This window comes from Pseudoliparis swirei, chromosome 2 (assembly GCF_029220125.1).
Source record: "Pseudoliparis swirei isolate HS2019 ecotype Mariana Trench chromosome 2, NWPU_hadal_v1, whole genome shotgun sequence".
Taxonomy (NCBI): domain Eukaryota; kingdom Metazoa; phylum Chordata; class Actinopteri; order Perciformes; family Liparidae; genus Pseudoliparis; species Pseudoliparis swirei.
The window spans coordinates 23,827,680-23,855,597 of NC_079389.1; the positions used below are offsets into that span (position 1 = coordinate 23,827,680).

At 44.6% G+C, this 27,918-nt stretch overlaps 1 protein-coding gene across 2 annotated transcripts in view; it reads left to right on the forward strand.

The window, feature by feature from the left end:
• Window positions 1-27,617, forward strand: part of gtdc1 (glycosyltransferase-like domain containing 1) — a 33,412-nt gene extending 5,795 nt beyond the window's left edge. For both annotated transcript variants that reach the window (XM_056435342.1, XM_056435351.1), the window contains exons 3-10: window positions 849-1,016; window positions 6,684-6,857; window positions 13,460-13,552; window positions 14,513-14,622; window positions 15,975-16,116; window positions 25,729-25,799; window positions 25,880-25,971; window positions 27,138-27,617. In XM_056435342.1, coding sequence (XP_056291317.1) covers window positions 849-1,016; window positions 6,684-6,857; window positions 13,460-13,552; window positions 14,513-14,622; window positions 15,975-16,116; window positions 25,729-25,799; window positions 25,880-25,971; window positions 27,138-27,212 — 925 coding nt within the window. In that variant the 3' untranslated portion in view covers window positions 27,213-27,617. The remainder of the gene's footprint in view (window positions 1-848; window positions 1,017-6,683; window positions 6,858-13,459; window positions 13,553-14,512; window positions 14,623-15,974; window positions 16,117-25,728; window positions 25,800-25,879; window positions 25,972-27,137) is intronic.
• The last annotated feature ends 301 nt before the right edge of the window (window positions 27,618-27,918 follow it).

Genomic DNA, 27,918 nt, shown 5'->3' on the forward strand with positions numbered 1-27,918 from the left:
GTCCAGACCATACCAACAAGTCCCGAGTGAGTCCAGACCATACCAACAAGTCCCGAGTGAGTCCAGACCATACCAACAAGTCCTGAGTGAGTCCAGACCATACCAACAAGTCCCAAGTGAGTCCAGACCATACCAACAAGTCCCAAGTGAGTCCAGACCATACCAACAAGTCCCGAGTGAGTCCAGACCATACCAACAAGTCCCGAGTGAGTCCAGACCATACCAACAAGTCCCAAGTGAGTCCAGACCATACCGACAAGTCCCGAGTGAGTCCAGACCATACCGACAAGTCCCAAGTGAGTCCAGACCATACCAACAAGTCCCGAGTGAGTCCAGACCATACCAACAAGTCCCAAGTGAGTCCAGACCATACCGACAAGTCCCAAGTGAGTCCAGACCATACCGACAAGTCCCGAGTGAGTCCAGACCATACCGACAAGTCCCGAGTGAGTCCAGACCATACCGACAAGTCCCGAGTGAGTCCAGACCATACCGACAAGTCCCAAGTGAGTCCAGACCATACCGACAAGTCCCAAGTGAGTCCAGACCATACCAACAAGTCCCAAGTGAGTCCAGACCATACCGACAAGTCCCAAGTGAGTCCAGACCATACCGACAAGTCCCAAGTGAGTCCAGACCATACCGACAAGTCCCGAGTGAGTCCAGACCACGGCATCAGTTACCACGGCGACCTACCCGGGTCAGAACCGAACCTCCTTCAAAGGACTGAAAACCCAGAGTCAACCCTGTAGATCCCTGTTCAACGACAAGTCCTGCTTCCTGATGGTCTCTGGACTCTGGAATGTAGCTCCCTCCCGTAACATCCTACTTCTGTGTGTGGTCCTCAGAGTCCTGTTCAGCAGCTCAGTCCTGAACCTGTGTGAGCTGGTGGCCCTCAGACCAGATCTGGCTCGCCTGAAGAAGGTTCTGTACTTCCACGAGAACCAGCTGGTTTATCCGGTCCGCAAAGACCAGGAGAGAGACTTCCAGTACGGATACAACCAGGTCCTCTCATGGTAAACACCAACTCTCATACATGGCATTCATCAATGTATGCTTCATTCCTTCATTCTCTCCATTTCCTAATTAATTTATTATCTCATTAATTTATTCATTTATTTATTCTCTCATTCTCTCATTTATTATTCTTCTCATTCATTCATTCCCTTACAAATGTATTCTTTAATTCTCTCTAGTTAATTCTGTCACTCACTCACTCACTCATAGATAGATCTGATATGGATTAGTCTCAATGTTTCATTGTCATAGGTGTTGTTGTTGTTATTGTTGTATATATATATATATATTAGTGCTGTGAAAAATAACGCGTTAATTAAATTACAGGTTTAACTTCGTAATTTTTTTTACGCATTTAACGCATGCGCAGAATGAGCTTCCAATCCGTCTGTTGTTGGTCTCTCCAGCATCATGTCATTCTGTCTCTAGTGTCGCGTTAACACGACTCCGATCTCCGCCTCGCGCCGCAGAGCTCGATGCCGCGCAGCGCCGCACATCGACGAAAAAAGTCACTTGCAAAATGAGCTTCCAATCCACCACTTCAATCTGAACTCTGTCCGCTCTCATGCAGACGGTCTGTTCATCGGTAATGATCCTTCCGCAGGTTCACCTACGGAAACCTTGTTACGACTTTTACTTCCTGTAGATCAGGGTCTCAACACGTCGATCGCGACCTGCCAGTCGATCGCGGCGTAGTGTCGGTAGATCGCATGACATTAAAGAGATTGGCCCGCCCCCTGACATGTTCTCTAGAGCACGTCTTTGTTCTTTTATTAAACTAAACGTCTGTTGTTGATCGTATCTCCACAGCAGCATGTCATTTCTCTCTCTTCGCGTTGCGTTAACACTTATCGATCTGCGTCTCGCGCGCCACAATCTGTCCACCTGTCCGGGCCGGTGAGGTTTCAGCTTTGCAGCGGTGTCCCCGCCGTCCCTTTCATCACGGCCCAGTTCATGAAGAAAACCCACACAGTCAGTTTGCCTCAGCAGCTGCTAGAGGAAGACTAGAGGCCTTTAGATTGTATCATGGTGGAGTTAATGGTTGACAAACAAGAGAAACATGTTCTGTTTAACCCTCCTGTTACCTTTACATTTACTAACATATTTTACCCTCGGGGTCAATTTGACCCCAGCAATTAAAACCTCCAGAAAATTATTAGAATTAATATTGCTTCCCAAGTTTAAGAGTGAGGTACTTTATGTTTGTTTGTTGACTACCTAAATAGCCCTTTAAATAAATAAAAAAGTTGATATTTCTGATATGTTTGACACAGTGAAAAATAGCCTGGGGTCAAATTGACCCCAAAGAACACCGACATTAAACATTGAATGGGGTCAAATTGACCCGAAGGTAACAGGAGGGTTAAACATTCTGTTTAGGATGAAGATGTATTAATGTTCCATATGGAAGAAAACTGCTAAATAACTGCTGAGTTGCAGCACCATTGTATAGAATAGTATAGAAATGGTTCATGTTCATAGTTTGTCATAAATCTCTATGTTCTCACAAAATATACCGAGAATATCGGTAATATGTGATTAATCATGATTAATCCACAGAAACCTGTGATTAACCTGATTAAAAATTGTAATCGTTTCACAGCCCTAATATATATATATACATACTGGAGGTGTTACTTATTCAGAAGTACTGTAATCAGGTTCATAGTTAACCTGGTTCAGGTTCATAGTTAAACCTGGTTCAGGTTCATAGTTAGTCCTGTATGTTCATGTTCATAGTTAGACCTGGTTCAGGTTCATAGTTAGACCTGGTTCAGGTTCATAGTTAGTCCTGGTTCAGGTTCATAGTTAGACCTGGTTCATGTTCATAGTTAGTCCTGGTTCAGGTTCATAGTTAGTCCTGGTTCAGGTTCATAGTTAGTCCTGGTTCAGGTTCATAGTTAGACCTGGTTCAGGTTCATAGTTAGACCTGGTTCATGTTCATAGTTAGTCCTGGTTCAGGTTCATAGTTAGACCTGGTTCATGTTCATAGTTAGTCCTGGTTCAGGTTCATAGTTAGACCTGGTTCAGGTTCATAGTTAGTCCTGGTTCAGGTTCATAGTTAGACCTGGTTCAGGTTCATAGTTAGACCTGGTTCAGGTTCATAGTTAGACCTGGTTCAGGTTCATAGTTAGACCTGGTTCAGGTTCATAGTTAGTCCTGGTTCAGGTTCATAGTTAGACCTGGTTCAGGTTCATAGTTAGACCTGGTTCATGTTCATAGTTAGTCCTGGTTCATGTTCATAGTTAGTCCTGGTTCAGGTTCATAGTTAGACCTGGTTCAGGTTCATAGTTAGACCTGGTTCAGGTTCATCGTTAGACCTGGTTCATGTTCATAGTTAGTCCTGGTTCAGGTTCATAGTTAGACCTGGTTCATGTTCATAGTTAGTCCTGGTTCAGGTTCATAGTTAGACCTGGTTCAGGTTCATAGTTAGACCTGGTTCAGGTTCATAGTTAGACCTGGTTCAGGTTCATAGTTAGACCTGGTTCAGGTTCATAGTTAGTCCTGGTTCAGGTTCATAGTTAGACCTGGTTCAGGTTCATAGTTAGACCTGGTTAAGGTCTATAGTTAGTCCTGGTTCAGGTCTATAGTTAGTCCTGGTTCAGGTTCATAGTTAGACCTGGTTCAGGTTCATAGTTAGACCTGGTTCAGGTTCATAGTTAGACCTGGTTCAGGTTCATAGTTAGACCTGGTTCAGGTTCATAGTTAGTCCTGGTTCAGGTTCATAGTTAGACCTGGTTCATGTTCATAGTTAGTCCTGGTTCAGGTTCATCGTTAGATCTGGTTCAGGTTCATAGTTAGACCTGGTTCATAGTTAGACCTGGTTCAGGTTCATAGTTAGACCTGGTTCAGGTTCATAGTTAGACCTGGTTCAGGTTCATAGTTAGACCTGGTTCAGGTTCATAGTTAGACCTGGTTCATGTTCATAGTTAGTCCTGGTTCAGGTTCATAGTTAGACCTGGTTCAGGTTCATAGTTAGTCCTGGTTCAGGTTCATAGTTAGACCTGGTTCAGGTTCATAGTTAGACCTGGTTCATGTTCATAGTTAGTCCTGGTTCAGGTTCATAGTTAGACCTGGTTCAGGTTCATAGTTAGACCTGGTTCAGGTTCATAGTTAGACCTGGTTCAGGTTCATAGTTAGACCTGGTTCAGGTTCATAGTTAGACCTGGTTCAGGTTCATAGTTAGACCTGGTTCAGGTTCATAGTTAGACCTGGTTCAGGTTCATAGTTAGACCTGGTTCAGGTCTATAGTTAGTCCTGGTTCAGGTTCATAGTTAGACCTGGTTCAGGTTCATAGTTAGACCTGGTTCAGGTTCATAGTTAGACCTGGTTCAGGTTCATAGTTAGACCTGGTTCATGTTCATAGTTAGTCCTAGTTCAGGTTTATAGTTAGACCTGGTTCAGGTTCATAGTTAGTCCTGGTTCAGGTTCATAGTTAGACCTGGTTCAGGTTCATCGTTAGACCTGGTTCAGGTTCATAGTTAGACCTGGTTCAGGTTTATAGTTAGACCTGGTTCAGGTTCATAGTTAGACCTGGTTCAGGTTCATAGTTAGACCTGGTTCAGGTTCATAGTTAGTCCTGGTTCAGGTTCATAGTTAGACCTGGTTCAGGTTCATAGTTAGACCTGGTTCATGTTCATAGTTAGTCCTGGTTCAGTTAGACCTGGTTCAGGTTCATAGTTAGACCTGGTTCAGGTTTATAGTTAGTCCTGGTTCAGGTTCATAGTTAGACCTGGTTCATGTTCATAGTTAGTCCTGGTTCAGGTTCATAGTTAGACCTGGTTCAGGTTCATAGTTAGTCCTGGTTCAGGTTCATAGTTAGACCTGGTTCAGGTTCATCGTTAGACCTGGTTCAGGTTCATCGTTAGTCCTGGTTCAGGTTTATAGTTAGACCTGGTTCAGGTTCATAGTTAGTCCTGGTTCAGGTTTATAGTTAGACCTGGTTCAGGTTCATCGTTAGTCCTGGTTCATAGTTAGACCTGGTTCAGGTTCATAGTTAGACCTGGTTCAGGTTCATAGTTAGACCTGGTTCAGGTTCATAGTTAGACCTGGTTCATGTTCATAGTTAGTCCTGGTTCAGGTTCATAGTTAGACCTGGTTCAGGTTCATAGTTAGTCCTGGTTCAGGTTCATAGTTAGACCTGGTTCAGGTTCATAGTTAGACCTGGTTCATGTTCATAGTTAGTCCTGGTTCAGGTTCATAGTTAGACCTGGTTCAGGTTCATAGTTAGTCCTGGTTCAGGTTCATAGTTAGACCTGGTTCAGGTTCATAGTTAGACCTGGTTCAGGTCTATAGTTAGTCCTGGTTCAGGTTCATAGTTAGACCTGGTTCAGGTTCATAGTTAGACCTGGTTCAGGTTCATAGTTAGACCTGGTTCAGGTTCATAGTTAGACCTGGTTCAGGTTCATAGTTAGTCCTGGTTCAGGTTCATAGTTAGACCTGGTTCAGGTTCATAGTTAGACCTGGTTCAGGTTCATAGTTAGACCTGGTTCAGGTTCATAGTTAGACCTGGTTCAGGTTCATAGTTAGACCTGGTTCAGGTTCATAGTTAGTCCTGGTTCAGGTTCATAGTTAGACCTGGTTCAGGTTCATAGTTAGACCTGGTTCAGGTTCATAGTTAGACCTGGTTCAGGTTTATAGTTAGACCTGGTTCAGGTTCATCGTTAGACCTGGTTCAGGTTCATAGTTAGACCTAGTTCAGGTTTATAGTTAGACCTGGTTCAGGTTCATAGTTAGACCTGGTTCAGGTTCATAGTTAGACCTGGTTCAGGTTCATAGTTAGACCTGGTTCAGGTTTATAGTTAGACCTGGTTCAGGTTCATAGTTAGACCTGGTTCAGGTTCATAGTTAGACCTGGTTCAGGTTCATAGTTAGACCTGGTTCAGGTTCATCGTTAGACCTGGTTCAGGTTCATCGTTAGTCCTGGTTCAGGTTTATAGTTAGACCTGGTTCAGGTTCATAGTTAGACCTGGTTCATGTTCATAGTTAGACCTGGTTCATGTTCATAGTTAGATCTGGTTCAGGTTCATCGTTAGTCCTGGTTCATAGTTAGACCTGTTTCAGGTTCATAGTTAGTCCTGGTTCAGGTTTATAGTTAGACCTGGTTCAGGTTCATAGTTAGACCTGGTTCATGTTCATAGTTAGTCCTGGTTCAGGTTCATAGTTAGACCTGGTTCAGGTTCATCGTTAGTCCTGGTTCAGGTCTATAGTCAGACCTGGTTCATGTTCATAGTTAGACCTGGTTCAGGTTCATCGTTAGTCCTGGTTCATAGTTAGTCCTGGTTCATAGTTAGACCTGGTTCAGGTTCATAGTTAGTCCTGGTTCAGGTTCATAGTTAGACCTGGTTCAGGTTCATAGTTAGACCTCGTTCATGTTCATAGTTAGACCTGGTTCAGGTCTATAGTTAGACCTGGTTCAGGTTCATAGTTAGACCTGGTTCATGTTCATAGTTAGTCCTGGTTCAGGTTCATAGTTAGACCTGGTTCAGGTTCATCATTAGTCCTGGTTCAGGTCTATAGTTAGACCTGGTTCATGTTCATAGTTAGTCCTGGTTCAGGTTCATCGTTAGTCCTGGTTCATAGTTAGACCTGGTTCAGGTTCATAGTTAGTCCTGGTTCAGGTTCATAGTTAGTCCTGGTTCAGTTCCTGTGTTCCTGTGTTGCAGCCTGGTCTCAGACGTGGTAGTCTTTAACTCGGTCTTCAACATGGACTCCTTCCTCTCCTCCATCTCCTCCTTCATGAAGAAGATCCCAGACCACCGACCCAGAGACCTGGACCTGCTGATCCGGCCCAAGTGTGTGGTCCTGTACTACCCAGTCCAGTTCCCTGATGTCAGCAGGTCAGTGAGGTCACAGGGTGCTGCTTACCTCGTAGTGTGTGTGTGTGTATGTATGTATGTATGTATATATATATATATATATAGTAGGGATGCACCGATCTGATCGGCGCCGATCCATATCGGCCGATATTCCCATTATCGGTTTTGATCGGCGTTCTCAAAACGATCGATCAGATGACGTAACATCTGTGAGAACTATCAGACGTTTCAATCGCCGCGCACCGCAAAGGAGACGATGCCGGCAGGGCCGCAGAGTGAGAGGTCAGAGGTCAGAGGGGATCCTCACCACCGAGCGGCGTCCCCGTCCCCCGAGTTGAATCTCTGGGTCGACTCAGCCGACTCTCACATGTCTGCGGCTCTGAGCCCCTATAGACTGATGCTCACGGGAAACACATTCCATCAGGAGCTAAGAGGGTTTGATCAAGTTAGCGGAAGGATTTAAGTGACAACATCCGGTTTTGCAAAGTCAGCGGAAAGAACCACGTGAAACAACATCCGTTTTTCAAAATAAGATGTCGACAAATCATACACGGACAGATAAAAGTAAACAATGAACTGATTTTGTATCTTTAGAGATCGTTTCTGAGATTTAGCTTAAATTATGCTAACATTAAAACATGTTTACTGTACCAAGGAAGAGTTTATAAAAATAAGTCAGACTTTTGTATGTTAAGAAAAGTCCTGTAAATAGATTTCCCCAAGAGTTCCAGGAAATGAATAATGCAGATGTGTTCCATACATATCTGAAATCCCCTACAATAGCAATCAAACCATTGTAATGTATCAATTAGGACATTTTTCAAAGTAAAAGTCCTAAATGTTTAAAGAAATCGGTAATTTCTTTAATGTTTGAGGTGCTTTATATATGTATTTCCTCATAGTCCTCATAGCAATAATGCTACACAATAAATAGAATGCTTCAACCGACACCGTGATCGGTGATCGGTATTATCGGATCGGCAGATACTGATTTCGGTGATCGGTGATCGGCACCAAAAACCTGATCGGTGCATCTCTAATATATATATATATATATATATAATTCCGTGTGGCCCTGCAGTGTTGCTCAGCTCATCTTCAGATCCTAATGTGTTTGAGCCAGTGTGAGTAAGTGATGATCTGCATGGCCGACAACCCTCCTCACGCCCGAGGTCCTCCTCCCAGGGGGGGGGGGGTAATGTGTTCACGTGGTGGAGGACTCTGAAGACACACATGAGGCCCAGAGCCACAACCCAGACCAGCGGCTCCTCTCAGTCCTCATAAACGGGTTATTCCTGTAAACCAACCGGGGCTCTCACTATTGATCCTGATGATTCCTGCGCCTTGTCCTCTGACGCTGGAAACAGCAACAACAACAACAATGTGGTCAAAACTGTTCTAGAACCAGGAGAAGAGAACCCGCAGAAGGTCTCTAATGTCTGAAGAGGGTTCTCTGGTGTAGAACCAGGAGAAGAGAACCAACAGAAGGTCTCTAATGTCTGAGGAGGGTTCTCTGGTGTAGAACCAGGAGAAGAGAACCCAACAGAAGGTCTCTAATGTCTGAGCAGGGTTCTCTGGTGTAGAACCAGGAGAAGAGAACCCAACAGAAGGTCTCTAATGTCTGAGGAGGGTTCTCTGGTGTAGAACCAGGAGAAGAGAACCAACAGAAGGTCTCTAATGTCTGAGCAGGGTTCTCTGGTGTAGAATCAGGAGAAGAGAACCAACAGAAGGTCTCTAATGTCTGAGGAGGGTTCTCTGGTGTAGAACCAGGAGAAGAGAACCCGCAGAAGGTCTCTAATGTCTGAGCAGGGTTCTCTGGTGTAGAACCAGGAGAAGAGAACCCGCAGAAGGTCTCTAATGTCTGAGCAGGGTTCTCTGGTGTAGAACCAGGAGAAGAGAACCCGCAGAAGGTCTCTAATGTCTGAGCAGGGTTCTCTGGTGTAGAACCAGGAGAAGAGAACCAACAGAAGGTCTCTAATGTCTGAGGAGGGTTCTCTGGTGTAGAACCAGGAGAAGAGAACCCGCAGAAGGTCTCTAATGTCTGAGGAGGGTTCTCTGGTGTAGAACCAGGAGAAGAGAACCCAACAGAAGGTCTCTAATGTCTGAGCAGGGTTCTCTGGTGTAGAACCAGGAGAAGAGAACCAACAGAAGGTCTCTAATGTCTGAGCAGGGTTCTCTGGTGTAGAACCAGGAGAAGAGAACCAACAGAAGGTCTCTAATGTCTGAGCAGGGTTCTCTGGTGTAGAACCAGGAGAAGAGAACCAACAGAAGGTCTCTAATGTCTGAGCAGGGTTCTCTGGTGTAGAACCAGGAGAAGAGAACCAACAGAAGGTCTCTAATGTCTGAGCAGGGTTCTCTGGTGTAGAACCAGGAGAAGAGAACCCAGAAGGTCTCTAATGTCTGAGCAGGGTTCTCTGGTGTAGAACCAGGAGAAGAGAACCCAGAAGGTCTCTAATGTCTGAGCAGGGTTCTCTGGTGTAGAACCAGGAGAAGAGAACCCAGAAGGTCTCTAATGTCTGAGCAGGGTTCTCTGGTGTAGAACCAGGAGAAGAGAACCAACAGAAGGTCTCTAATGTCTGAGCAGGGTTCTCTGGTGTAGAACCAGGAGAAGAGAACCAACAGAAGGTCTCTAATGTCTGAGCAGGGTTCTCTGGTGTAGAACCAGGAGAAGAGAACCCAGAAGGTCTCTAATGTCTGAGCAGGGTTCTCTGGTGTAGAACCAGGAGAAGAGAACCAACAGAAGGTCTCTAATGTCTGAGCAGGGTTCTCTGGTGTAGAACCAGGAGAAGAGAACCAACAGAAGGTCTCTAATGTCTGAGCAGGGTTCTCTGGTGTAGAACCAGGAGAAGAGAACCAACAGAAGGTCTCTAATGTCTGAGCAGGGTTCTCTGGTGTAGAACCAGGAGAAGAGAACCAACAGAAGGTCTCTAATGTCTGAGCAGGGTTCTCTGGTGTAGAACCAGGAGAAGAGAACCAACAGAAGGTCTCTAATGTCTGAGCAGGGTTCTCTGGTGTAGAACCAGGAGAAGAGAACCAACAGAAGGTCTCTAATGTCTGAGGAGGGTTCTCTGGTGTAGAACCAGGAGAAGAGAACCAACAGAAGGTCTCTAATGTCTGAGGAGGGTTCTCTGGTGTAGAACCAGGAGAAGAGAACCAACAGAAGGTCTCTAATGTCTGAGGAGGGTTCTCTGGTGTAGAACCAGGAGAAGAGAACCAACAGAAGGTCTCTAATGTCTGAGCAGGGTTCTCTGGTGTAGAACCAGGAGAAGAGAACCCACAGAAGGTCTCTAATGTCTGAGCAGGGTTCTCTGGTGTAGAACCAGGAGAAGAGAACCCGCAGAAGGTCTCTAATGTCTGAGCAGGGTTCTCTGGTGTAGAACCAGGAGAAGAGAACCAACAGAAGATCTCTAATGTCTGAGCAGGGTTCTCGTGTAGAACCAGGAGAAGAGAACCAACAGAAGGTCTCTAATGTCTGAGGAGGGTTCTCTGGTGTAGAACCAGGAGAAGAGAACCAACAGAAGGTCTCTAATGTCTGAGCAGGGTTCTCTGGTGTAGAACCAGGAGAAGAGAACCAACAGAAGGTCTAATGTCTGAGGAGGGTTCTCTGGTGTAGAACCAGGAGAAGAGAACCCAACAGAAGGTCTCTAATGTCTGAGCAGGGTTCTCTGGTGTAGAACCAGGAGAAGAGAACCAACAGAAGGTCTCTAATGTCTGAGCAGGGTTCTCTGGTGTAGAACCAGGAGAAGAGAACCAACAGAAGGTCTCTAATGTCTGAGGAGGGTTCTCTGGTGTAGAACCAGGAGAAGAGAACCAACAGAAGGTCTCTAATGTCTGAGGAGGGTTCTCTGGTGTAGAACCAGGAGAAGAGAACCAACAGAAGGTCTCTAATGTCTGAGGAGGGTTCTCTGGTGTAGAACCAGGAGAAGAGAACCAACAGAAGGTCTCTAATGTCTGAGCAGGGTTCTCTGGTGTAGAACCAGGAGAAGAGAACCAACAGAAGGTCTCTAATGTCTGAGCAGGGTTCTCTGGTGTAGAACCAGGAGAAGAGAACCAACAGAAGGTCTCTAATGTCTGAGCAGGGTTCTCTGGTGTAGAACCAGGAGAAGAGAACCAACAGAAGGTCTCTAATGTCTGAGCAGGGTTCTCTGGTGTAGAACCAGGAGAAGAGAACCCGCAGAAGGTCTCTAATGTCTGAGCAGAGTTCTCTGGTGTAGAACCAGGAGAAGAGAACCAACAGAAGGTCTCTAATGTCTGAGCAGGGTTCTCTGGTGTAGAACCAGGAGAAGAGAACCAACAGAAGGTCTCTAATGTCTGAGGAGGGTTCTCTGGTGTAGAACCAGGAGAAGAGAACCAACAGAAGGTCTCTAATGTCTGAGGAGGGTTCTCTGGTGTAGAACCAGGAGAAGAGAACCAACAGAAGGTCTCTAATGTCTGAGGAGGGTTCTCTGGTGTAGAACCAGGAGAAGAGAACCCACAGAAGGTCTCTAATGTCTGAGCAGGGTTCTCTGGTGTAGAACCAGGAGAAGAGAACCCGCAGAAGGTCTCTAATGTCTGAGCAGGGTTCTCTGGTGTAGAACCAGGAGACGAGAACCCGCAGAAGGTCTCTAATGTCTGAGGAGGGTTCTCTGGTGTAGAACCAGGAGAAGAGAACCAACAGAAGATCTCTAATGTCTGAGCAGGGTTCTCTGGTGTAGAACCAGGAGAAGAGAACCAACAGAAGGTCTCTAATGTCTGAGGAGGGTTCTCTGGTGTAGAACCAGGAGAAGAGAACCAACAGAAGGTCTCTAATGTCTGAGCAGGGTTCTCTGGTGTAGAACCAGGAGAAGAGAACCAACAGAAGGTCTAATGTCTGAGGAGGGTTCTCTGGTGTAGAACCAGGAGAAGAGAACCCAACAGAAGGTCTCTAATGTCTGAGCAGGGTTCTCTGGTGTAGAACCAGGAGAAGAGAACCAACAGAAGGTCTCTAATGTCTGAGCAGGGTTCTCTGGTGTAGAACCAGGAGAAGAGAACCAACAGAAGGTCTCTAATGTCTGAGGAGGGTTCTCTGGTGTAGAACCAGGAGAAGAGAACCAACAGAAGGTCTCTAATGTCTGAGGAGGGTTCTCTGGTGTAGAACCAGGAGAAGAGAACCAACAGAAGGTCTCTAATGTCTGAGGAGGGTTCTCTGGTGTAGAACCAGGAGAAGAGAACCCGCAGAAGGTCTCTAATGTCTGAGCAGGGTTCTCTGGTGTAGAACCAGGAGAAGAGAACCAACAGAAGGTCTCTAATGTCTGAGCAGGGTTCTCTGGTGTAGAACCAGGAGAAGAGAACCAACAGAAGGTCTCTAATGTCTGAGCAGGGTTCTCTGAAGTAGAACCAGGAGAAGAGAACCAACAGAAGGTCTAATGTCTGAGCAGGGTTCTCTGGTGTAGAACCAGGAGAAGAGAACCCGCAGAAGGTCTCCGGTGCTCCTGCGGCCCCGGGGCCTCTTTGTGGTGGCGTGCCGGCGGCGGCCATCGATCACCGCGCTCTGAGTGGAGGACCTCCAGTAACTCAATAGATTGACCTGAGCCGGCGGGAACCTGCGGCGGAGCACAAAGACATGGCATCCATCACGGAGTCTGGATCAATGTGGACCCCCACGGGACCGGCAGGTGTCTGGATTCTGCCTTTTCTTCTTCTGTGGTGGCCTTTTGTGCAGCTGTCGCCGGGCTGCTGGTCCCCGGAGGAGGATCCGCTTAATCCAGACCCTCCAAAGCCAGTTCTGTAAAGAGCTCCGACAATGACGGATGGCGGCGCCTTGAGGTTTTACAACCTGGTGCAGGTCTTCACGGGTCCTCTTTGTATCCGAGTCTGACCTCGGACCCGAGTCTGGTCTTCAAAAGAGTCTCTGGACCGTCAAGAAATACCTTTTGTTCTTATTAGGTTTCCCTTTTGTGCTCACACGAGGTCCAGGCTGCTCAGGTCCTCTACCGGGTCCTGTCTGTTTCATAGGGGTCTCTGTGGGTCATCAGGTCTTTGCGGGTCCATTCCGCTTACGTGGAGTCTAACTGGGTCCAGGTGGGTTCGGCTCTAAAGCAGCAATTTGAGGATCTAGAACTTAAGAATTTAAAGTCGTTTCCTTTTTGTCTTTGGGATTATTTCTACGGGGTCTAGTTGTTGTTGTTATTGTTCTAGGCTGTAGTTCAGACCAGGTCTATGATGAACCAGGTCTGTAACAGACTGAGTCCAGAACCTTAGCATCTGGATCTGTTTTGTTCTCATGTGACCGGACTGAAAAGCAGGTGACGTTTAACCCCTGGAGGAACACTTACCCAGAATGCACTGGGTCACTACAGCGGGTCAGACGGGAAGAGGCTGGACCTGCAGGTGGGACCAGCAGATGGTTCTGGTCCCGTAAGCCCACCAGCTTCCCTCCATAGGAGCGTTACGTCGCAGCATGGAGACACGAGACCAGCAGACCTCTCAGTCTGATCCGGATCAGACTCAGAGACCGTCAGTGGGACAGGAGTCCAGGTCGGCTTCAGGGTTCTGAGCCGGATCCGTCCCTCTAAAAGATGAGAGCTGGTCTCCTTTGTTGAGTATTAAAATGTTGTTGTTTTATAATATATGTATTTATATATTTATATATATTTGCGGTGCAGGTTTGGTGAGTCCAGAACAGACCAGAGACCAGTTGGTGAGGGGGGCACTGGAGACCAGATGGAACCGCTTCACATCGTCTGGCCTCACAGGTGGTGAGTTACTTCTAGTTATATATATATATATATATATATCCATATCTCCAGCAGCGTAAAGGTCAAACCAGGTTCCTCCTGGTTCCTGAGCAGATTAGTTCTGGTTCCTCAGATCCTCCTCCTCCTCCATCATTTACTCTCCCTATTATTCTGCTTCATGTTGAACCCAAGTTGGGATTTTTTCAAATATAATATTATTTACTGAAAATAACAAAGTCTCAAACCTCATTATCGCAGAATTATTATTATTATCTAAATCAAGTACACTTTTCTTTGAAAATATCTAAAATTTGCTTTACTGTGAAAATAATTAAATCAAATAAACGTTACTGTCAAAATATCTGAATAAAATTCACTTTTTTGTGAAAATATCTAAATACAATGCACTTTATTGTGAAAATATCTAAATAAAATTCACTTTATTGTGAACAAAATCTCAAAACAATCCCCTGTGAGATGGTAGTACTTATATATTACTCGTATACATGTTCTAAGGCCACTCATTAAATGTGATATTAATTCCTAATGGGATTAAAAACTAGCCACATAGAACTGTTGTTGATATGTTGATGCCCCCCCCCCCCAACTGTAAGACCAGCTGTAATCGGGGGATCCAGGCCACACTCAGATTAACAGACCAGGGGCTCCAATCTCAGATTAAGGACCATCTCTGTGGAGCAGTAATCCCTGTGTGTGGCTTGCTGCAGCAGATTACACAGCGGCTGCTGCGCCACCGACACCAACGAAGAAGAAGAAGAGCAACACTCACACGCGGCTGCACGGCCGGGGGCTCATGTCACAGGACGGCCCTTCAAAATAAAAGACCTGAAGGAGATGACGCTATGACCCCGGTCGTAGTGACCGTCAGTGTGTCCATGCTTTCCTCTGTGTGTACATATGTTTATATGTATACGTGTGTGGTGTGTGTGTGTGTGGTGTGTGTGTGTGTGTGTGTTTCAGGGAGCATGATAAAAACCCGGAGCTGTTTTTTTCCACTTTGATCAAACTGAAAGAAAAACAAGTCGACTTTCATCTGTCAGTGCTGGGAGAGACTTACAGTGAAGTACCAGGTACACACACACGTACACACGTACACACACATGCATAGTATATATACAACACACATATATATATATATACACACACACACACGCATACATAGTATATATACACACATATATATATACATATATATATTTATACATACACACACGCATACACAAACATACATATACACAGACATGTATACTTACACACACATTAATACATACACACATATTTATATACATACACATTATAACACACACACATATGAAGTGTGTGTTCTTAGAGGATGAAGGTTGCAGGTTTTAATTGATCACCATCTGATGATGACTGTTGTAGTGTTTTGTGTGTGTGTGTGTGTGTTGTAGTGTTTATGTGTGTGTTGTACTGTGTGTGTGTGTTCCTGGATCTCTAATCTTCCCCTTAATGAACCCACTCTGAGATATTAAGGCGTAAAGTTTAACTGCAGCATAAACACGGGACCGTAAATCCAGCTCCATGTCTCAGATTATCTTCATCCAATCACATTAGAGCGTCACAGGTCACACTATTGATTATGTTCACAACACTCATGAACTCATCTTCTCTTTATTCATCCTCAGAACAAACTTTATGTTTATTTATCAAAGCTTTTAGTTTATGACATTATCATATTAATTTAACTTGGGATTTTCATTTATGATTTTGTTGTTTATGATTAATAGAATTAAATGCAACTTAAAGGACAAACCTGCTCACTCAACAATATAATACAAATATATCATAAATATACCAATAATTGTATTAATTATAATAGTACGAATGATAAGTACAAAAAATAACTAACTTTTTGTTTCACTTTTCATGCTCAGCTAACTGACATTATATACTAACCTATCTGACGTTATATGCTAAACTAACTGACATTATATGCTAACGTCTGTCGTTATATGCTAAGCTAACTGACGGTAAATGCTAAGCTAACTTACATTATATGCTAAACTAACTTACATTATATGCTAACCTCTGTCGTTATATGCTAAGCTAACTGATGGTAAATGCTAAGCTAACTTACATTATATGCTAAACTAACTTACATTATATGCTAACCTCTGTCGTTATATGCTAAGCTAACTGATGGTAAATGCTAAGCTAACTTACATTATATGCTAAGCTAACTGACGTTTTATGTTAACCTCTGTCATTATATGCTTAGCTAACTGACGGTTTATGCTAAGCTAACAGATTTTATTCTAACCTATGTCATTATATGCTAAGCTCACTCACGTCATTAATTCAGTTAATTGTTGTTAGCTTTACATGAAGAAGAGTTTCTTACTGACCAGAATGTGTTTTTATAAATCAGCCGCTCTCTTCTTCTTCTGTGGTTTCTCTGCAGAGATCTTCTCGGAGGCCAGATGTCAGCTGGACAGTCACATCCAGAATTGGGGTTACCTGTCCAGAGACCGCTACTTGCAGGTGCTGATTCAGGCCGACGTGGTCGTCTCCACCGCACGGCACGAGTTCTTCGGAGTCGCCATGTAAGTTTCACATCTGAGGGTAACTGTCTCTTTAAGACCAGACACTGAACTGTGGAGTTCTGAGGGTCGCTGTCTCTTTAAGACCAGACACTGAACTGTGGAGTTCTGAGGGTCGCTGTCTCTTTAAGACCACACACTGTGAACTGTGGAGTTCTGAGGGACACTGTCTCTTTAAGACCAGACACTGAACTGTGGAGTTCTTAGGGACAATGTCTCTTTAAGACCAGACACTGAACTGTGGATTTCTGAGGGATACTGTCTCTTTAAGACCACACACTGAACTCTGGAGTTCTGAGGGACACTGTCTCTTTAAGACCAGACACTGTGGAGTTCTGAGGTACACTGTCTCTTTAAGACCAGACACTGTGAACTGTGGAGTTCTGAGGGACACTGTCTCTTTAAGACCAGACACTGAACTCTGGAGTTCTGAGGGTCGCTGTCTCTTTAAGACCAGACACTGAACTGTGGAGTTCTTAGGGACACTGTCTCTTTAAGACCAGACACTGAACTGTGGAGTTCTTAGGGACACTGTCTCTTTAAGACCAGACACTGAACTGTGGAGTTCTGAGGGTCGCTGTCTCTTTAAGACCACACACTGTGAACTGTGGAGTTCTGAGGGACACTGTCTCTTTAAGACCAGACACTGAACTGTGGAGTTCTGAGGGTCGCTGTCTCTTTAAGACCAGACACTGAACTGTGGAGTTCTTAGGGACAATGTCTCTTTAAGACCAGACACTGAACTGTGGATTTCTGAGGGATACTGTCTCTTTAAGACCACACACTGAACTCTGGAGTTCTGAGGGACACTGTCTCTTTAAGACCAGACACTGTGGAGTTCTGAGGTACACTGTCTCTTTAAGACCAGACACTGTGAACTGTGGAGTTCTGAGGGACACTGTCTCTTTAAGACCAGACACTGAACTCTGGAGTTCTGAGGGTCGCTGTCTCTTTAAGACCAGACACTGAACTGTGGAGTTCTTAGGGACACTGTCTCTTTAAGACCAGACACTGAACTGTGGAGTTCTTAGGGACACTGTCTCTTTAAGACCAGACACTGAACTGTGGAGTTCTGAGGGTCGCTGTCTCTTTAAGACCAGACACTGAACTGTGGAGTTCTTAGGGACACTGTCTCTTTAAGACCAGACACTGAACTGTGGAGTTCTGAGGGTCGCTGTCTCTTTAAGACCAGACACTGAACTGTGGAGTTCTTAGGGACACTGTCTCTTTAAGACCAGACACTGAACTGTGGATTTCTGAGGGATACTGTCTCTTTAAGACCACACACTGAACTCTGGAGTTCTGAGGGACACTGTCTCTTTAAGACCAGACACTGAACTATGGAGTTCTGAGGTACACTGTCTCTTTAAGACCAGACACTGTTAACTGTGGAGTTCTTAGGGACACTGTCTCTTTAAGACCAGACACTGAACTGTGGATTTCTGAGGGATACTGTCTCTTTAAGACCACACACTGAACTCTGGAGTTCTGAGGGACACTGTCTCTTTAAGACCAGACACTGTGGAGTTCTGAGGTACACTCTCTCTTTAAGACCAGACACTGTGAACTGTGGAGTTCTGAGGGACACTGTCTCTTTAAGACCAGACACTGAACTGTGGAGTTCTGAGGGACACTGTCTCTTTAAGACCAGACACTGAACTGTGGAGTTCTGAGGGACACTGTCTCTTTAAGACCAGACACTGTGAACTGGAGTTCTGAGGGACACTGTCTCTTTAAGACCAGATATTGATTAGATATTAACACATTTGACTACTCTCTGTAATTTTAAAGTTGAATTATCCAATAAAATATTTATATTGACTGGATGAGACTTTACAAAAACACAACATTACATTTCACATTTCAAACATTACTTTTAAAAGTATAATTAATTAATAAATATTGAAATCACACCTTAAACATTAACTAATTGTAATGTGGACTGTGCACCTGTAATCCATAATGTAATAGTATAAACAGGGTGTCCGCGGGTCCTTAAAAAGTCTTAAATTGCTTTTCCAAAAAATAAGGCCTTAAAAAGTCTTAAATTGTCTTAAATTCAGATTGGATTGGTCTTAAATTTGTTGGGTGTCATGTCACTGTGAATATGAGGCAATCTGTTCCGCCAGGTCTAATATTTTGCTCTGGTCGCTCTGCGGTGTCTCTGGTGTCACCGGGGCCACGCCCCTTCTCTTAAAGGGGCCCCGCGTATTCGGTCCCATCCCCAACAACGTGAAGCATCGACTACTTTAGAAAACATGGCAGGATGCAAGTTCAACAACGGCTTGAAAAGAACGAGTGTTTCTGGTCCCGGTGGGTGAAATGCTTCTGAAGCTGCGTTATGTGTCGGGTGGAATCTCACGTAGAGCAAGAAGCACAGAGACTAGCGATGGCAGCCGCTAGCTCCTGCTCCGCCGCTAGCTCCTGCTCCGCCGCTAGCTCCTGCTCCGCCGCCAGCAACGACGTCAACTACAACGCTGGAGGTCACCGGAGGAAATCCAGCGCCGTGCAACAAAGAGCTCATCACCGAAGACCAACAGGGCGCCGTGTTCTTCATTCTGTTCCACGAGACTCTGGACCAGACCACCGCGAGCAGACAGCTGGACTTCATGTGCTCTTGGTGAAATGACCAGGTCCCGTCAGGATCCTATGGAGCTCATGGGCCATGACACCAGGACCTACTTCAGCACCTCAAAGTAAGTCTAACATAAATATATGTATTAACTAACCTCATGTATATGAGTGTGTTTCATATAGTTAAGCTCTACTCATGTGTCAAGTTAATAGCAGCTATGCATAGGCGCACTACACATTAATTAGACTAACAAAAAATAGTTTTAGAATGGTAGTAAGTAGAGTGGTGTTTACTAGGGATGCACCGATCCATGTCGGCCGATATTCCCATTATCGGTTTTAATCGGCGTTCTCAAAACGATCGATCAGATGACGTAACATCTGTGAGAATTATCAGACGTTTCAATCGCCGCGCAACGGAGACGATGCGCCCGGCGAGGGCCGCAGAGTGAGAGGTCAGAGGTCAGAGGGGATCCTCACCACCGAGCGGCGTCCCCGTCCCCCGAGTTGAATCTCTGGGTCGACTCAGCCGACTCTCACATGTCTGCGGCTCTGAGCCCCTATAGACTGATGCTCACGGGAAACACATTCCATCAGGAGCTAAGAGGGTTTGATCAAGTTAGCGGAAGGATTTAAGTGACAACATCCGGTTTTGCAAAGTTAGCGGAAAGAACCACATGAAACGACATCCGTTTTTCAAAATAAGATGTCGACAAATCATACACGGACAGATAAAAGTAAACAATGAACTGTTTTTGTATCTTTAGAGATCGTTTCTGAGATTTAGCTTAAATTATGCTAACATTAAAACATTTTTACTGTACCAAGGAAGAGTTTATAAAAATTAGTCAGACTTTTGTATGTTAAGAAAAGTCCTGTATATAGATTTCCCCAAGAGTTCCAGGAAATGAATAATGCAGATGTTTTCCATACATATCTGAAATCCCCTACAATAGCAATCAAACAATTTTAATGTATCAATTAGGACATTTTTCAAAGTAAAAGTCCTAAATGTTTAAAGAAATCTGTAATTTCTTTAATGTTTGAGTTGCTTTATATATGTATTTCCTCATAGTCCTCATAGCAATAATGCTACACAATAAATAGAATGCTTCAATCGACACCGTGATCGGTGTTATCGGATCGGCAGATACTGATTTCAGTTATCGGTATTATCGGTGATCGGCAGATGGGCGGCTGTAGCTCAGTGGGGTAAGAGGGCCGTCCTGCAACCGCAAGGTTGCGGGTTCGATCCCCGCTCTCCCCATTAGTTGCAAGTTGAAGTGTCCTTGAGCAAGGCACTGAACCCCCAGTTGCTTCCCGGGCGCATCACCGCAGCCCACTGCTCCTTAATAACTAAGGATGGGTTAAATGCAGAGAACTAATTTCCCCTTGGGGATTAATAAAGTATATATCTTATCTTAATCTTATACTGATTTCAGTGTTCGGTGATCGGCACCAAAAACCTGATCGTGCATCTCTAGTGTTTACCTGTCAATATGTCTACATAGTGTTCACTAGGCTCAAGGGATGGCTCGCGTTGCTTAATTTGTAAAAAATAGTATTCATTCATATTGATCCAGTCTGACATTAATCTGAAGTGGTGGTGTCATGAAGAGATGTGGTGACTGTTGGCTAATGTCTGCCTTTTTTTTTTTTTTTTTCAAGAGAATGGACGAAATGTCAACTGGAAGTTATTTTTATTCATATAGTTTGTTTTCCTAGTATATTCACAAAAGCGCAGGAGTAGACGTATGAACCTGTGCACAAACATCCATCACATAGAGACATGAGAACTCACACACACACACTCACACACACATACATTCTGTTATGTAAATGTATTTGCATTTTAAAAGCAGCTGGAATTGTTGTTTTTGTTATTTTATAGATTTTTTTGTTCAAAAGGAACTATGTTGCTCGTATTTATTTAAATATATTTACTTGATGTTATAAGCATTTGTTCATGGGACCTAAATGTTGTATTAATAAATATAATTTACAACAGCAATGACATTTTTGTGTTATCCTTTCGCATTACACCATACTGTTCACTTTGAACAGACATCAGTGTGTTTAGATTAATGTATATTTCCACTTTTGATTTGTATTTCCATCACAAGTTAGGTCTTACATTTTATTTAAACGTGGTCTTAAAAAGTCTTAAATTTCACTTGTTTATTCCTGTAGACACCCTGATAACTGAACCTTCTCCTCCTCACCTGAGAGTGAAGCTCAGCGGCAGCTTGAATAAACTTTATTGACCCGCCGGTCTCATGACGACATCAAGGTGTCCTCTTCAGAGGCCTGGTGGGCAGCTGCAGGTGTGGTGCACTCTGAGGACCAGCAGCCTGTGAACCAGGCTTCAGTCACCTGCTCCACAGCGCTGCAGGCCCAACGGCCAATCAGACGCTCCGCTCTCTGAAGCTCAACCAATCAAACGGCCTGTGAGGGTGTCGGCCTGCAGCGCGACTGATCTGCACCTGATTCATGTCCACAGCTCCATGTGAGAATATGTGAGGAACACGTCAACAACAACAAATATACTGCCACATAGAAGATAAACAACACGTCAACAACAACACATATACTGCCACATAGAAGATAAACAACACGTCAACGACAACAAATATACTGCCACATAGAAGATAAACAACACGTCAACAACAACACATACTGCCACATAGAAGATAAACAACACGTCAACGACAACAAATATACTGCCACATAGAAGATAAACAACACGTCAACAACAACACATACTGCCACATAGAAGATAAACAACACGTCAACAACAACAAATATACTGCCACATAGAAGATAAACAACACGTCAACAACAACACATATACTGCCACATAGAAGATAAACAATACAACAACAAATATACTGCCACATAGAAGATAAACAATACAACAACAAATATACTGCCACATAGAAGATAAACAACACGTCAAGAACAACAAATATACTGCTACATAGAAGATAAACAACATGTCAACAACAACAAATATACTGCCACATAGAAGATAAACAACACGTCAACAACAACAAATATACTGCCACATAGAAGATAAACAACACGTCAACAACAACAAATATACTGCCACATAGAAGATAAACAATACAACAACAAATATACTGCCACATAGAAGATAAACAATACAACAACAAATATACTGCCACATAGAAGATAAACAACACGTCAAGAACAACAAATATACTGCTACATAGAAGATAAACAACATGTCAACAACAACAAATATACTGCCACATAGAAGATAAACAACACATCAACAACAACAAATATACTGCCATAGAAGATAAACAACACGTCAACAACAACAAATATACTGCCACATAGAAGATAAACAACACATCAACAACAACAAATATACTGCCACATAGAAGATAAACAACACGTCAACAACAACAAATATACTGCCACATAGAAGATAAACAACACGTCAACAACAACACATATACTGCCACATAGAAGATAAACAATACAACAACAAATATACTGCCACATAGAAGATAAACAACACGTCAACAACAACAAATATACTGCTACATAGAAGATAAACAACACGTCAACAACAACAAATATACTGCTACATAGAAGATAAACATGTCAACAACAACAAATATACTGCCACATAGAAGATAAACAACACGTCAACAACAACACATATACTGCCACATAGAAGATAAACAACACATCAACAACAACAAATATACTGCCACATAGAAGATAAATAATACAACAACAAATATATACTTACATAGTAGATTTGTTGTTGACGATGTATTGTTTATCTTCCGTTTCATAAAAGAAAAACAATACATCAACAATAACAAATATACTGCCACATAGAAGATCAAGAATACTTTATTAACATACTGTGACAGAAGTATGTAGTAGTAGCACGCTATGCTAGTGGAGTGTATGGGTGACATTCTCATGTTAGCACGCTATGCTAGTGGAGTGTATGGCTGACATACTCATGTTAGCACGCTATGCTAGTGGAGTGTATGGCTGACATACTCATGTTAGCATGCTATGCTAGTGGAGTGTATGGGTGACATACTCATGTTAGCACGCTATGCTAGTGGAGTGTATGGGTGACATTCTCATGTTAGCACGCTATGCTAGTGGAGTGTATGGGTGACATACTCATGTTAGCACGCTATGCTAGTGGAGTGTATGGGTGACATACTCATGTTAGCACGCTATGCTAGTGGAGTGTATGGGTGACATTCTCATGTTAGCACGCTATGCTAGTGGAGTGTATGGGTGACATTCTCATGTTAGCACGCTATGCTAGTGGAGTGTATGGGTGACATACTCATGTTAGCACGCTATGCTAGTGGAGTGTATGGGTGACATACTCATGTTGGCACGCTATGCTAGTGGAGTGTATGGGTGACATTCTCATGTTAGCACGCTATGCTAGTGGAGTGTATGGGTGACATTCTCATGTTAGCACGCTATGCTAGTGGAGTGTATGGGTGACATACTCATGTTAGCACGCTATGCTAGTGGAGTGTATGGGTGACATTCTCATGTTAGCACGCTATGCTAGTGGAGTGTATGGCTGACATACTCATGTTAGCACGCTATGCTAGTGGAGTGTATGGGTGACATACTCATGTTAGCACGCTATGCTAGTGGAGTGTATGGGTGACATACTCATGTTAGCCGCTATGCTAGTGGAGTGTATGGGTGACATACTCATGTTAGCACGCTATGCTAGTGGAGTGTATGGGTGACATACTCATGTTAGCACGCTATGCTAGTGGAGTGTATGGGTGACATTCTCATGTTAGCACGCTATGCTAGTGGAGTGTATGGGTGACATTCTCATGTTAGCACGCTATGCTAGTGGAGTGTATGGGTGACATTCTCATGTTAGCACGCTATGCTAGTGGAGTGTATGGGTGACATACTCATGTTAGCACGCTATGCTAGTGGAGTGTATGGGTGACATACTCATGTTAGCACGCTATGCTAGTGGAGTGTATGGGTGACATTCTCATGTTAGCACGCTATGCTAGTGGAGTGTATGGGTGACATACTCATGTTAGCACGCTATGCTAGTGGAGTGTATGGGTGACATACTCATGTTAGCACGCTATGCTAGTGGAGTGTATGGGTGACATTCTCATGTTAGCACGCTATGCTAGTGGAGTGTATGGGTGACATACTCATGTTAGCACGCTATGCTAGTGGAGTGTATGGGTGACATACTCATGTTGGCACGCTATGCTAGTGGAGTGTATGGCTGACATACTCATGTTAGCCGCTATGCTAGTGGAATGTATGTGTGACATACTCATGTTAGCACGCTATGCTAGTGGAGTGTATAGGTGACATACTCATGTTAGCACGCTATGCTAGTGGAGTGTATGGGTGACATACTCATGTTAGCACGCTATGCTAGTGGAGTGTATGGGTGACATACTCATGTTGGCACGCTATGCTAGTGGAGTGTATGGGTGACATACTCATGTTAGCACGCTATGCTAGTGGAGTGTATGGGTGACATTCTCATGTTAGCACGCTATGCTAGTGGAGTGTATGGGTGACATACTCATGTTAGCACGCTATGCTAGTGGAGTGTATGGGTGACATATCCCATGTTGGCACGCTATGCTAGTGGAGTGTATGGCTGACATACTCATGTTAGCCGCTATGCTAGTGGAATGTATGTGTGACATACTCATGTTAGCACGCTATGCTAGTGGAGTGTATAGGTGACATACTCATGTTAGCACGCTATGCTAGTGGAGTGTATGGGTGACATACTCATGTTAGCATGCTACGCCAGCAGCAGGTTGACAAGTTGGAGGTGTAGCTAAATAAAGAGGATTCATTAGCGTTCGTAGTGTTTCTGTAAACAACGAGAGGCGGCACGCTGTGGTAATGAAGTCGGGAGATAATTATGGCAGAGAGGAAGTCTGGTCCCTGAGGGGAAGTGATGTTTGTCTTTGATCCACAACTAGGAGGGACCCTTGTCTGCCCCCCCCCCCCCCTCCCCAGAGACCAAGACCGTTGGGCCCCCCCTTCTTCCCTTCACATGTTAAAAGGTTCAGTATTAACATGTAGCTCTGTGAGAGCTCAGAATATTGACTGTTCTTTTTTAAAATCCTGAGCTTTCATTTTGTAAAATATCTTAGCATAGCAACAGGCTAACATGGAAATGCTAATATACTAATATTATCTTTGTACCTAATTAACCCTGAAGTTCACTGGCACGCTAATGTTGTTCAAACAAGCTGCTCGGATCTACAAAATAAAAGCTTCATCTCAACAAAATAAAAGCGGCAGCTCAGGTCAACAAAATAAAAGCGGAAGAAAGGATCAACAAAATAAAGGTTCAGCGTAACAAGATGAAAGCAGCAGCGCGGGTCAACAAAATAAAAGCTTCATCTCGACAAAGTAAAGGTTCATCTCAACAAAATAAAAGCAACCGCGCATGTCAACAGAATAAAGGCTTGATCTCCTGTTGACAAAATAAAGGCTTGATCTCCTGTTGACAAAATAAAAGCACAGCTGTCTGTTGAATCAGAGGAGAAACGAGAGAACAGAATAGTTTCTTCCTCATTATCTCTGATGATCTTAATCAGATTAAACATAATTCAGTGTTGTTGCCCTGCAGTGACCATACATCACTCAGTCCAGTGATAATTCTCTGAGATTAAAAACATTTGCTCACATTAGAGAACTGGACTGACCTCGATAATCCAGATCAGAGAAATGCTGGAGCCTGGAACCAGAACGGATCTCTTCTTGTTTCTCAAGAGAAGTTTTGAAACATGAATGTTTCCAGCATGAACCTATAAGTTCTAAATTATTCATCAACACTCTACACAATATTGTATTGACCCCCAGTGGCCCGTTCTAATGTTCTCACATGTTCTGAGCTTGGGAGGAGCCTGATTGGTGTTGATGCTAAGCTAACCGCCGCCGGCTCGGCGTGAGGTCAATCTTTAAAATGATTCCTCCAGATTGATCCTGTGAATGTGATTTGTTTTCCAGGTTGGAAGCTGTTCACTGTGGCTGCTACCCTCTGTGTCCGAAGGCCCTGGTGTACCCAGAGATATTCCCAGGTAACGGAGTCATGTGACTGAAGTGAACCTGATGCAGCAGCGGAGCCGACGCTGGTCTCACGTCCTGCTTTCCACTGCAGCGGAGTACCTGTACGACACGCCGGAGCAGCTGCGGAAACGTCTGCAGGGCCTCTGCAGGAGGCCCGACGTCGCCCGCAGACACGTCGTCAAGGTAACCAACTCGGTTAGCTTCTCCGTCCAGTTAGCTTCTCGTCCAGTTAGCTTCACCGTCCAGTTAGCTTCACCGTCCAGTTAGCTTCTCGTCCAGTTAGCTTCTCGTCCAGTTAGCTTCACCGTCCAGTTAGCTTCTCCGTCCAGTTAGCTTCTCGTCCAGTTAGCTTCTCTGTCTAGTTAGCTTCTCGTCCAGTTAGCTTCTCGTCCAGTTAGCTTCTCGTCCAGTTAGCTTCACCGTCTAGTTAGCTTCTCGTCCAGTTAGCTTCTCGTCCAGTTAGCTTCTCCGTCCAGTTAGCTTCTCCGTCCAGTTAGCTTCTCCGTCCAGTTAGCTTCTCGTCCAGTTAGCTTCTCCGTCCAGTTAGCTTCTCGTCCAGTTAGCTTCTCGTCCAGTTAGCTTCACCGTCTAGTTAGCTTCGTCCAGTTAGCTTCACCGTCCAGTTAGCTTCTCGTCCAGTTAGCTTCTCGTCCAGTTAGCTTCTCGTCCAGTTAGCTTCACCGTCCAGTTAGCTTCTCGTCCAGTTAGCTTCTCCGTCCAGTTAGCTTCTCGTCCAGTTAGCTTCACCGTCCAGTTAGCTTCACCGTCCAGTTAGCTTCTCGTCCAGTTAGCTTCTCCGTCCAGTTAGCTTCACCGTCCAGTTAGCTTCACCGTCCAGTTAGCTTCTCGTCCAGTTAGCTTCTCGTCCAGTTAGCTTCTCGTCCAGTTAGCTTCACCGTCCAGTTAGCTTCTCTGTCTAGTTAGCTTCTCTGTCCAGTTAGCTTCTCTGTCCAGTTAGCTTCTCTGTCCAGTTAGCTTCACCGTCCAGTTAGCTTCTCTGTCCAGTTAGCTTCTCCTTCCAGTTAGCTTCTCCGACCAGTTAGCTACTCCGTTCAGTTAGCTTCTCCGTCCAGTTAGCTTCTCTGTCCAGTTAGCTTCTCTGTCCAGTTAGCCTCTCCTTCCAGTTAGCTGCTTCGTTAAGTTAGCTTCTCTATCCAGTTAGCTTCTCTGTTCAGTTAGCTTCTTCATTCAGTTAGCTTCTCTGTCCAGTTAGCTTCTCCCTTTGTTGTTTAATTGCTGCTGCTATGTTGATGCTACATTGATTCTACATTGATGCTACGCCAGTTAGCAATGGGAGCGCAGTGTCTTTTAATGTTCCAGAAACATAAATAAGTGTTTGTGTTCTTCAGGTTGACACCTCCTCTTTCTCCTGGACGTCCCTGAAGCAGCGCTTTGTTTCTCTGCTGTCAACCGAGGGTCCCTGAACGCACCACTCTGGCCTCCTCGGCGCTGATGGTTCAGGGGTCGTCGGCACTGCCAGGAAGTCTCGTTCCTCCGCCTCCCAACTCCTCGCCACGTCCCTCCACCTCTGAGCCTCGTCCCACAGGCAGCGTGCTGGACTGGAGACGCAGAGTCTGGACCCTGAACGCCCCGTCCTCACGGCGGTCTTTTATGTGTGTGGTTTTGGGTGGAGGAGAGAGGAGTGAGGTGGGCGGGGGGGGAGATGTTCACCACACAGCCTGAGTGGCGGCCAGCATGTGGTTTCTGTCCGCCGGCCCACCTGAGGTTCAGGTCCACACTCAGACTGAAGTGGATCTGCAGAGACCAGCTCGCTGTGCATCACAACCTCAAACCTGAACTTCATCAAATAAAGTGTCAATAAACCCGAAAGCAGACTTTATGTGGAACAATAAGAACGGCTCGCGATGACATCATCCACAAAGCAGGTCAGACTTTTAGGGAAAGTGTTGGTAGTTCAGTCGGAGTTTCTAAGTGTGAAGCTGAGACGTTTGAGCAGCTGGCCTCGGGTCAGGGATTCAGATCCTGCAGCTACAGAGAAAACAACCACTGCGTGTTAATAACTGACCTCAGGCCAGAGGATGAGGAGCTGTAATCGCTCTCACTGCAGCAGCGTGTTCATTAGAGCTGATGCAGAGCGACTGCACGCACGCACGCACACACACACACACA